This window comes from Micromys minutus (assembly GCF_963924665.1).
Source record: "Micromys minutus genome assembly, chromosome: 21".
Lineage (NCBI taxonomy): Eukaryota > Metazoa > Chordata > Mammalia > Rodentia > Muridae > Micromys > Micromys minutus.
This window is the reverse complement of record NC_137956.1, coordinates 41,423,881-41,436,491: the sequence shown is the minus strand read 5'-3', so window position 1 is coordinate 41,436,491 and position 12,611 is coordinate 41,423,881. Positions and strand designations below refer to the sequence as shown.

Below are 12,611 nucleotides of genomic sequence, written 5' to 3'. Positions count from 1 at the left end.
AAAATCACAAAGTCTTTGAAAGAAAGACAATAACCTTATTATTTTGTCCATTTCCAAGTCTTCCATGATTTTCCCCATCCCTTATGTTCTTTAGTAAAGCCGTGAGGTTGCTCAAGACAGCAGTGTTTGAGAGGAGAAAGCTGACTGGAAGAGTAAAGCCATTGGTTATAAACCATAAGATTCCTGTGGAGAGTGTTATTAAAGTTGAGATTCCTGGGTACACCATAGACCTAAACCCTAAATCAAATCCTGCCTAGAACTCTGTGTGGTTAGATGTTCACCTGGATTCTGATTGTGTTCTAGATTTGAAAGCAATTCCGACTGTCATCAGCCAATGACAGACTCAAAACTAGAAGGCAGGGCTACGGAGACAGTCCGAGCTATAACATGTTTGCCTCATATGCATGATGACATGAGGTCAGTGCCCAAAACCTATGTAAAAACAAAACCAGGGCATGTAGCTTGCACTTGTATTCCCAGCACTGGGGAGGTAGAGAGACAGCTGATTCAGTAACCTCCATGTCCAGTGAGAGACTACTTCAAAAAGACAAAAGTAGACAGTTCCTGAGGAACAACATTCCATGTAGTCCTCTCTCTCTCTCTCTCTCTATCTCTCTATCTCTCTCTCTCTCTATCTCTCTATCTCTCTCTCTCTGTCTCTCTCTGTCTCTCTCTCTCTCTCTCTCTCACACACACACACACACACACACACAGAAAGAGAGAGAGAGAGACAAACAGACAGACAGACAGACTGACAGACAGAGAGAAACTCCAGTTTCCTGATTCCCTTTTGACCTGTAGAGAGCAGCATTTACCTCTGACCCACTGTAAAGTTCACCTTGCCCGTTGTTAGAACCCTCTGTAAGATAAGAAAGGAGTAATGCTCGAGACAAATGAGACAGAAGAAGACTCCCTCGGTGTCTCATTTCCATTCTCTAAGTACATTACTGCTTGGCAAATGCATCAACTTAATTAAAACTAAATGTAATTCTAATGCACCAATTTGATTTAAAAATAATCTTCACAGTCGCCAGGACATCAAAATCCAATTAAGGCTATTTGAGGAAAGTCTCTGGTGCATATTATTTTGTGATGCTGCACTATGTCAAGAAACCCAGACCTTCCCCAATGTCACTAATGTGTTCAGCCGCCTCCCTCGCACTCAAACGCCTCTCTCAATTAGGTTCTAGAGAGCATGATCCATGACAGTTTCGGAACATCTCCCAACTTCCTTCCAATGGTCCTTTCACTGAATGTTCCTGCTAGAATATGGGCCTGGGAGAAAAAGCAAGCAGCCTTAAGACTTTCCGGTTTAGAATGGAAATCAAACTGCAGAGTCAAGAAGTTCCTGATATGCCGGGGCTGTAAACAATTCTGGACCAGATTAATGCCTACTGAGAAATGAGTCTGATGAAAAAAACTGAGTGGTAAATCTCAAATGAAAAGAGTCATTTGCCTAGTTCCCTTTGCCTCTCCCAGGGGCTGGCTCTTTCAAGGACATCTGCTTTGGTTGAGTGGTGGTGTCAATTGACTCAATGTAGACTTCTCTTCATCGAATGAATACGCTAGGGCATGGGATATTAAAACCAGTCAAAATGCCTGCAAACTCTCATGCATTTTGATAAGCCCTGAATAGTGGGAGAGGCAGCTTAATATCCTGCAGCAAGCCACAGAGCCAAACCCTGATGTAAGGAGTCTAGTCTCTCTGTCTCTACCAATATGTGCACAGACATGGCTGGCTCTGTCCATTTCTTGCAGTGGGCATTGTTCCTCCGACAGGATACCTGCTGTTTTCAATCCTACAAAAAGACCACTGCGATGAGGCACGTATAGTCATCTGCTAAGTGTGGCTTTGATAGTACCTTGTGGTCAGAGGATAAAGAGAAAGGAGACTGGGTCTACACAAACAAAGGCAGAAGTCTTCCTGGGTTCTGATTATCCCTAACACTAGGATCTGAGGCTGTCGAAGGAAGCAAACATCTCATTACCAATTGTCCCAGACCAAAATTAATGACGGCAGTGTAGCAGTATGCAGTGGTATGCCTCTGTAATCCCAGATCCACTGGAGGCTGAGGCAAGAGATTTAAAAGTTCAAGGCCAGCCTAGGAAACATAGAAAGACCCACATCTTTATGTGATGGGGGGGGGGGGGAGACAGAGTAGACCACACCCACTACACCTTGTCTTTAAGTGGAAAATGACAGGTTTGGGAGTAAATTATCAATTTCATAGTACCAAAGTCTTCCACGTGTTTTAACTCAATCCACAGAACAACTTTTCAAACTATATTTTATAACCTATTTCTTAATATGCATAACATACAAATTTAAAGGATATTATTGTGACAGCTCAGGATCAGAACCATTCATGCTGGGATTTTCACCTGGATCTAAATCCACACTTGGTCTGCTTTACCTGGTACCTGTTCCTCATTCATGGAGGAAGCTCGCTGTTGGTTCCCAGTTTACAGATTTCTGCTTTTGAGATGACCAACAGCCTGAGGGCAGTAATAATGACTTAATAGCAATGGTGACCACCACTTATAGTGAACTTGCCTAAATGTTTTATATAATTATTAATGCAACTTAGTGTTTAAAAATCAAAACCATAGGGCCCTACCCTATGCCTTGAATGGCTCACCCTTTCACATGGGATTCCAAGGTCTGAGGAGGCTTCTCTACGTGCCTACCTCTCCTTATCCAACTTGTAGAAAATAATATGTTTGTCTGAAAGAAAAATAGAGATGCCGCCAGAGGCTGCTGTGTCATCCTCAGCGCAGTTAAAGAAACGGAGGCTTAGAGAAACCTTGCCATCTCTGTGCTTCTGGTACATAGTCAGGCCTGAATATCACAGACACTCAGAAAATATAAGCTCAGCATCCTGGAATCTTCTTTGGCTATTCAGGCAGAGATGGAAATGTGTAGATCATTTTTCTGACTTCCTCCTGCTCTCCCAACAATGAAAGAGCTATCCTCAGAAGAAGTATCTTTATTAGGGAATGAGAGCATTGTAAGAACTCCTGAGAACCCTTGATCCACCCAGGGAATGGAAGAAATTGACTGTGGGGTCTTAGATCAGCCTGCCCCTAGGAACTCTCATACATGAAACATGAAACCTGCTTCAATAATAGTTTCCAGAAGATTCCACATAGCCAGCCCCACTTGGGAAGTACCATTCCTAGCTCTATGCACAACACACTTTTGCCAACTGGGGTTATCCTCAGGTAAACAAACATTAGACTTGTATTCTCTTCAGGCTGATGGGCAAGGCTTTCTGAGTAGAGTTGTTTGGTAGGGTGTTCTTTGATGGCTGTAACTCAGCACACTGAGAATCATGTCCAATGTGAGAAGGTTTGAAAGACAATGGACAATCAAGAACAAAGAGCTTCCAGAAAGGATCAGCAGGGTTTGTTCTCAGGACAACCAAAAACTCAGGTGCCCCAAGGCACAGGGTTTCCTGGGGCTCCCTGTAATTGGCCAGGGTTCAGAGCTTAGGAATAATCCATCATTTTCTGGTACCTGACCCTGGGGTGAGAGATCAGAGTTGTAGCACAGAACCCTGAACAATGAAGCCCTGGGAAGTAGTTGGAAGTAATGTAGTTCATCTGGTGCTTAATACAGAGAACTGAGCAAACTCTAGCTGGAGCCCAAAATCTGGACCAGCACATTTTTTTAAATTAAAAAACAAATAAAACAACAATAACAACAAAATATATCACAGGCAGCTTACACCACCTGTCACTGAGAATCCAGAGATTAAACCTTTAAATCACACCTTACCCAGAGAACAGGTAACCTGAAAAGACATTGGACTGAGAAATCCTAGATAGCTGTCTTCCACTCCATCTCAACCAGGCTGAAGGGAGTGACTCAGAGGCCCTCTTCCCTCCTGCCAGGTGCTCAGCCTTGTCTGGGACACTGTGGCATGAGTGTTTTTCTTCTTATCATCGCCTCCTCTCTCCACATAGTGGAAGTTACACAATGTACCAAGATGGCCGAGTCTCACTGCCTTCCACGTGGCCTTTAGCATCTAGATTAAAGCTTAATTTAGAAAGGCAAAGCACTGGTACATGGGCGGAGCTGCTTAAACTGTGAATATGCAAATTCCCTTAATAGGAAGTATAGGAGTGCTCTGTTAGTTTGGGTTCTAAAAGTGCCCCTCTCCGTCCCTTGTCACTGCTGGGCCCCTAACATAGCATGCCCATCCAGATATACCTCCTGTCTCCCAGTGTGGGCAAAAGTTGGGAGTTCAGGGTTCACAGAAAAGGATGTTCTCATTGTGTGATGGTGCCAGGCCTGAGAACAGAGTGATCCCACCAGCTTTTTGGGTCATGTGTAGAAAGTTGTTGTCTTGGCTTTGAGGCTAGACACTTATCATTAGCTATTTCGGCCAGAGGGCTGGGCAGTTCGACTAACCTCTGTAGGAATCTACTCCTCTACAAGCTGTTTATTTCTGTGGTTTTTTTTTTTTTTTTTTAAGGCAATGTGTGGTTGTTTATTTTATTATTAAATGGTTTGTTCTTTATTTTCTTATTTATAACTCATGGTTTGCATTAGAATAGAAGTTCTGAGCAAGGATTTAATTTTGGAGCACACACCTGGTGTCTAGTAAAATAGCTCTTTCAGACTCTACCTTCTGCAGATAGTCGTTGAATGAGGAATTGAAATTTTTTAAAAAGCAAAGAATAAATGGATCGATGCATCTCCCGTCACTTGTCAAGCGCTTTTCTGGTCCTGGGTAAGATCTTTCACTGGGAAAAAACCCCTCACCACACTGTCAGGGGTATACCTGGTATTTTACATAAAATTACTGCTGCTATTTCAGTGTGTGCCCTCTTATAGTAGGTAGTTTAATTAGCACAGGGTAGGTGCTCTGGGACTGTCCACTCCTGAGCACTTTAAAGTCTCAGCTGGTCTCTGATTGGAGGCGAGCATCCTCCCCCATTCTCCTGCTTCCTTACATCTCCTATCAAGCCCCCATCGAAGCCTTTGCATTTGATGCCGATGTGCGGTTTCTTAGGTTACAGGGTTAAATAAAATCTGCTGGAGCTTAGCAGATTTTTTTTTCTACAATGACTTTCATCCCTGATGCTTAATTAAATCCCTCACCTGGGAAAAGGCGATTTCCTTCAGCCATCTCTCTCTCAGTGGCCTCAGCAGGCAGCTGCAACTGTCGGAATGGTAAACCGGTCAGCTGTCTTTTACTGCTGCAGGGCTGCTTGTAGCAGAGTGGGTAGAAACTGTGACTCTTGACCTACATTCTTAATCTTTTAATGATCCATCCCTTTCACGTGAGATTCTAAATCCTGAAGTATTCCTGGGAATTATAGAAAACTAGTAAGTTTTGTGAAGGGAAAACACAGCTGTTCCAACAGAGGCAGAGGCCATAGGTCAACAGGGTTCAGAAGAAGAAAAGGGCTGGGGAAATGATTCAGGGTCTAAGGTGAGGAAAGTGGAGGGTAAGGACCTGAGTTCAAAACCCCTGGGACCCATGTAAACCCCAAACATGTCTGTAGCCCCATTACTCCTAAGGGGATATCTATGGGGACTCCTGAAGGCCAGCAAGCCTTGACTATGCAGTACACCAGTAAACAACAAAAAGCCTGCTTCCACTAAGGTGGAAGGGAGGACAGATATCCAAGATTGCCCTCTGATTCCCATATACTCAACGGGCACCCACATTTGCACTCATACATCATACATTAACATGTTAGACACACAAAAAAATAAGAAAAGGATAAGGAAGAGGAGGAGGAGAACGATGAAGAAGAGGATCAGGGAAAAGAAGGAGTGCTCTAGAGAAAAAAGAGCTCAACCAACAAATAGACTCTCTACCCGTTGCTTACCCATCACCCCTTGGAGTACCATAAAGAGCCCTTCACATGCCTGAGCCTTCCAAAGCCAGCAATCCAAGACTGGAGTCTTCCCTCTGAGCGGCCCTTGAAAAAATCTGACACGTTCCGCTGATCCCTGTCCCGGTAGTTTCCCGTGGAACAACAGGGAGTATAGTGTGGCGCTTAGATTTCAACAACAATCGAGCCTATGCTGGAAGCCCCGGTTGAAATAACTGAGGTTTGGCAGTGACAGCACCAGAGACTGAGGCAGGAGTGCAAAGTGGGCACAGCAATCTACCCAGCCCCCAAGAATGTCAAAAATGAGGTTCTTTGAAGAGAGCGTTTCCAATGCTGTATGAAGTAAAACAGTGGCTGCTGTAGCCATAAGCAGTTAGTCAAGTCATGGGTGGTGCCAGCTCTCCACCAACTTGGTAAGGTTAATACCATAGGGATTCGGATGATGTGAACTCATCTCATAAGAGAACAGCTAGACTTCATAAGAATGTGGGAAGATGAACAGGAAGGAACAGGAATCTTAGGAGATTCCAAGTAGGGAGCAGCAAACCCAGGCAGGGCGAAAAGATGACTGAAAGCTCAAAAATGACAGGTCGTTGTAACACAGTCTGAGCATCAGGAGGCTGAAGCCAGGGTACTTCAGCAAGCTCAAGACAAGCCTGGGCTACAAAGTAAGTCCCAGGCCAGCCTGGGCAACAGTGTGATAATAGGTCTTTTTTTTTTTTAATTTGTACACATAAATAAATAAATAAATAAATAAATAAATAAATAAATGAATGAATAAATGAATAAATAAATAAATAAAGAAAGAAAGAAAGAAAGAAAGAAAGAAAGCAAGCCCTGGGTATAGGGCTCAATTCAAACACTGGGCAAAGTCCCTGACTCTGGGTCAGCAGTTACGTGGACTGCTCTGAGTTCCTCTGTCCCTGTGTGTGCTCTCCTCAGCTTGAGTTACTGCAGTAGCTCTCACAGATGTGGGGCCTCCTGTCCCCTGAGTCTGGAGTAGCCTTAGGAGTTCCACTGGCCTATAAAGAGGCAAACATGAAAACGTAGCCGTCCCTTGTCTTATCTGTTTATTGAGTTTGAGACCAGCCTGGTCAACATACATAAAACCTTGTCTCACCAATACCCTGTGTTTCTTCTCTTTTCTTCTTCTTTTTTAAAATTTTGCCTGCATTGGCATTTTGTCAGCATGTAAGTCTGTGTGAAGGTGGTAGATCCACTGGACGTGAGGCTATAGGCAGTGTGAGCTGTCGTGTGGATGCTGGGAGTTGAACCTGTGTCCTCTGATAAAGCAGTCAAGTGTTCTTAACCACTGAGCCACCTCCCAAGTCTTGCCTGTGTGCTTTTGAATACAATCAAGGTGATGATGAATTAACCATCACTAATAATAATAATAATAATAATAATAAAGAGTATGGCTGGTTTTAGATATAAGTACTAAACAACAACATAAATTCAAAATATAGTCTATATCTACATACTAAATGCATGAGGAAATTGGATCGGACATACAGGAGATGAGAGGAAGATATTTCTCAGGGAAAAATATACCCTGATACTTACTGAATTCTAAATCTGGCCACTTTTGCAATGTGAATATTCACTTTCCATTCCCTTGGAAGGGAAGAGCCGGTGGAATCATGCTTCCTTGCTTCCGTTTATCTGAAGACGATTTGCGTGAATGAAAACCTGCCTCACTATAAAGAGTACTCTCTCTTCCTCACTTGACTTCCTCCCCTCAACTCATGCATCCTTCATTTTTAGGCCGGGAGACTTGATCACTCTCCTAGAAGACTCCAATGAAGACTGGTGGAAAGTAAGTGTTTCGGGCTTTAAAAAGCAAGAAGACTCCTTTGGTGATGACAGTTACGATAAATGTTGCATTTGCCGCTGAATGCCTCCTCTTCCATTTCAGGGAAAGATTCAGGACAGGGTTGGTTTCTTTCCAGCCAACTTTGTTCAGAGAGTAGAAGAACACGAGAAGATTTATAGGTGTGTCCGAACCTTCATTGGCTGCAAGGACCAGGGGCAGATAACACTGAAAGAGAACCAGGTGAGTAAAGTTCACACACACACACACACACACACACACACACACACACACACACACACAAGCACAGACAAAAAAAAAAGAGACCAAGTGTGCCACTTGAGAAAACATAATCTGATACCCATGGTACAAAGGTACTCAAGGGTAGTTAGAATCTAACATGTAAAACCGAAATGCCGGGAAACCTCTGCCTTAATTAGCTTTTATTGTTGTAATAGAACACCATAACTAAAAGTAAGTTAGTGGAAGAGTATTTATTTTTACCTTAGAGTTTCAGAACATGAAAGTCCAGAGTGGCTGGAAAGGCACGGGCAGGGCAAAAGAAAATGAAATCTTCAAAATGGGAAGAGGAAGCTGTCCAATCACATTTCATGCCAACACAGGAAGTAGAGGGAGAGAGAACAGGAAGTGAGAATAAGCTGTAAAACCTCAAAGCCCGCCCCTCGTGACTCAGTTTCTCCAGCAAGGCTCTACCTCCTAAAGGTTCCATAACCTCTCCAAAACAATGCCACCAACTGGGGACCAGGTGTTCAAATGCATGAGCATTTAGGGGACCTCTCTCATTCAAACCACTACACTCACTCCATGGCATCTGTTAAAAAAGTGTATATAATGCCATGAGAGAGCACTTGTGCCTGAGGACCACCAGTCACTGAAGTTAGCAGCTCCTCCAGTTTTCACTCTGGGCTGGCTCCCACCAATATGTCATCAACTAAAGGGAAACTCGGCATTGCCTGGTGCTGTGCTCCGGGGTTTGGTGTGTTGGCTCCAGTCACACTCAGATCTCCTTCTCAAGTCCCAAGGCTCAGGGGGTTCCTTTGGGTTCCCTAAAGGACATACACCTTCACATAACAACATAAGACTGAGGCAAAACACAGAGTAAAAATCGTCTCAGGCAGAGACGCTGGACATTTCCCTGTACCTAATCTACACATTCCTGATACCTTTTGCTCTGCCGATTTTCCTGAGTCTTCTGCATCTATAATGTCCTTAAACCTCTTCCTTGTGGACTCCTTACCTCACCCCTGGAATATAGATAGAAACAAACAGGACAGTCACACCTCAGCTCTGCCCTGCTTCTCTCTGTGTATTTCCCTCTAGCACAGAGGAGGTATCCAACCTTCCGTCCTTCTCCGGTCTTCTCTTGGTGCATGTGCCATCTTCGCTGCTGGGCAAACATGCTCACACCTCTGAAACTGCTCTGTGTGTTAGAAGAGGATACGGGTAGCCAGGAGTTAGAAATGTTCTTTCTTTCACAAAGAAGCCTCACAGCTGACTGCCAGTTTTCAGTTTGGGAAGTCAAAAGTTGGCCTCTTTCTGCTTTCTTGGTAACAATATAGTAATGCTAGCATTTCTCGAGACAATGGATATCTCTAGTTGAATGTGTGAATATGAGAAGGCTCAATTTACAAGAAATTAAAGAAAGAAATATGAATTCATAATTTAATACTTGTCTGCCCAACACAGTTGCTCCAAGTGCACCCTAGATGATATTTATTTATCACTTTATATGTGTATGGGGATTGTGCCAACACAAATGTCTATGCACTTACATGTGTGCCTGGTGCTGTGGAGGGCTGGTGAGGCACTGAATCCCCCGTGATCCGGAGCTAGAAACAGCTGTGAGTCAACACATGGGTGCTGAGAATTGAACCAGAGTCCTCTGGAAGAGCAGCCCATGCTGTTATCCACTGAGCCATCTCTCTAGCCATCCTCTCTCATTTTGGGAATTACCTTCAAAGATAGTTCTGAAGTCACTCACACACACACACACACACACACACACACACACACACACACACACACAATCAGTCATTACTTTATAATTATAACTGATTTGTTGTCCTAAAATAATGTTTTACTCAATTTGATCAACAATTTTCTTTTCTGTATGTGGCTCCAAATGACTTTTTCAACTTGACACATGTTTCCTTACTCCTGACACCTGGTTCACCCTGTGTAATTCTAGCATTCAGGAAAACACAGGCAAGAAAATTTCAAGTTCAGGCTAAACTACGTATCCACCAAGAACCTTTTTCAAAATAGCAAAGGCTTAGGATAGAACTCAGTGGTAGACACAAGGTCTGGAGCTTGTTTTTCAGTGTTTAAAAGAAAAAAGCTCCACACAAAGATAATTCATTTTTTCTGGTAGCTAGCCAATAGAATGACAAAAGAAAGAGAGAAAGAGAGGGGAAGAAAACTTACAATATAAAGAAATGGCTATTACAAAAAAATTATTGTCTATTATTTTTAAAGTCATTCAAATAAAAATTATTAAAGATACCATGCCAGTAAATCAGAGCATTATTTTCCCATATATCAGCAGAGTCAGTGAAATTGAATTTCTATAAATGCTAGTATGCATTAGTTCGCAAATTTCATAGTTGCTTCAGATTTATGTATAAAGAGCCACAAAAATTACTGAGCCCCACACATGCTAAAATTCCATTTTTTACAATGGACTCGTGAAAATAATCTATGCCCAGGGGAAAGCTGGGAGAGGAGGGGCAGCTCCCACAGTGATCTCATAATGGTGAGAACTAGGAACAATGCACAATGATGTCAAGATGTCAAGAGTAAGGCTCTCCTGAGGGGAGGAGTTTGGAGATCACAATGGTAATGGCATAGACAGGACACAAAAATCAGGCCCAGACCTCAGCCACTGCTGTGCCCAGGGGAGGATGTTTCTTAAAGTCTCTAAAAGATGTAAGAGCAGATACGCAGACAGAGAGTCCTCAGTCATGTCAGCCCTCTGACCACAGTGTTGGAAATGAGATGTGAGCCAGGCACCTAGAAGATCACACTATCAAAGGCCACTGCACCTTGTCCTCAGTACTGCCACTATACCACCACCACCTGAAGCTCAGGGGACAGTAGCACCAGGTGGCTCATGGCAAAACAAAAGGCCCGGAAGAAACACAGAACTGGCAACAAGATTGTCTAGTTGCCTACTAAGGGAAGAGGACTGGAAGAAGGCGAGTCCCTGGATCGTGAGCTGAGCCAAACTTTCCACCCATGAAGAAGCAAGACAGACAGAGGAAAGACATGTGGGGTCTTTTTCAGTGGGAGTCAAAATGGAATAGAAATAATTGGGAGAGGACGGCTCAGTGGGTAAAGGATTTGCTGTGTAATCATGAGGACAGGAGTTCAGATCCTTAGCACCCTCCCAGAAGCCTAATGGAGACAGGACACCCAGGAAAAAGAGTAGCTAGCGAGACTGGCCAAATATCACCATGTTGCAGGTTCAGAAAGAAGAAGGTGAATGGAGAGGATGCTTGACATGGGGTATTTGTAATATTTAGATACCTATGCTTTCTCTGCCTTTGCCCCATGGGTTGTGTGAATTAATCAGGCAGTAGTTCTAGTTTACAATATAGAGTCCAACAGAGTCCAATATATGTGCCTTGCTCAAGGGGGCCATGTAAGCGCAGGTTAGAGCATCAGCTCAGAACTCAGCACCCGGGCAGTACCTCTTCCTGAACTCATTCTGGCTCGCACAGCTTCCCTGTTGAGTGATTTGCTCTCTTCCAAGCTTTGGACAGTGTGTCACCACGTTGTGGCCACATCTCTAATATGCACAGCCCACACAGCCAGCCTACTTCTCCTGTCTTGACCTGGTGCAGTGAAGACATGGACTTGGATGAGGGAAGAGTGGGAATGCCCTTGTCACGTTTGGTTTTCCAGCTACAAGAAAACCTCTGAGTTGCGCTGAGGTCACACTCTTTCGCCTCAGCGCTTGGGAAGTAAAGGCAGGAGGATCAGGAGTTCTAAGCCAGCCAGGGCTACATGAGATCAAACAACAGCCTTAATTTAAGAATGTTGTTATAGAAGATTGGCATCTTTAATCCCAGCATTCAGGAAACAAAGACAAGCCAGTCTCTATGGGTTCAAGATCAGCCTGATCTACATAGTGAGTCCTCAAGGCCACATACTTAGCACGACTCCCAATTCACCCCCACCAAAAAAGAAAACGTTTTTTATTAAAAACAAAATTCAAATTCGACCTCAACCTTAATTTTCTAAATTATTAATTCATGTGAAAACTTTCAAAACCTCTTAAGGAAATGTTACAGAGTAAAAAGGCCACTGATGCCAAAGTCATGTAGAAATGGATCTGCGTCATGTGTAGTTTTGATAGTCACCTAAAAAAATCAGTACAGTAGTATCTCCCTGATGCAGACCTGAGAGTTCCTCATGGCCACCCGTGTGGAGACAGCATGGTACCTGAACAGCATGGGTGCTTAACCAAAGTCATCTCCCACCCTCATAACTCAGAGCAGATCTCGGTGAGGACTCCATCTGCAGTGACAAATAACAGTGTAAGGCACCCCATGGGCACCAGAAAATAGCAAGGGTGATATGTATAACGCTAAAAACACAAAGAGACAAGTGACCATTAGCAGAGACGTTGGAGAAAATTGATTCTGAAAATAGATGCAGTGCTTTTTTTTTCCTTATTAAATCACATTTTTGTCTCCAAGGCTAATCTTTCATAATTATTATATTGTTTATCCACAGAGCTCTTGTTTCAGGATGGAATTACGTTATCTATTATGAACACATAGGAGCCTGACTTGACAGGATGAATTCTCTTCATTTTTTTAGACTTAAAAAGAATCCTACTTAATCAGCTTGAGGTTCCTCTAAAACATTCTCATTCTGTCATCCGTGGCTCTGTCCTAGCTGTAGACATTTTTCATGGATCCTTGGG

General features: G+C 43.4%; 1 protein-coding gene across 2 annotated transcripts in view; it reads left to right on the top strand.

Annotated features, from left to right (window-relative positions):
- STAC (SH3 and cysteine rich domain) overlaps positions 1-12,611 on the top strand; it is a gene marked incomplete at its 3' end in the record, with an annotated part of 118,455 nt that overhangs the window by 103,063 nt on the left and 2,781 nt on the right. For both annotated transcript variants that reach the window (XM_080934431.1, XM_080934430.1), the window contains 2 exons: positions 7,615-7,666; positions 7,766-7,903. In XM_080934431.1, the coding sequence (XP_080790557.1) occupies positions 7,615-7,666; positions 7,766-7,903 (190 nt within the window). The remainder of the gene's footprint in view (positions 1-7,614; positions 7,667-7,765; positions 7,904-12,611) is intronic.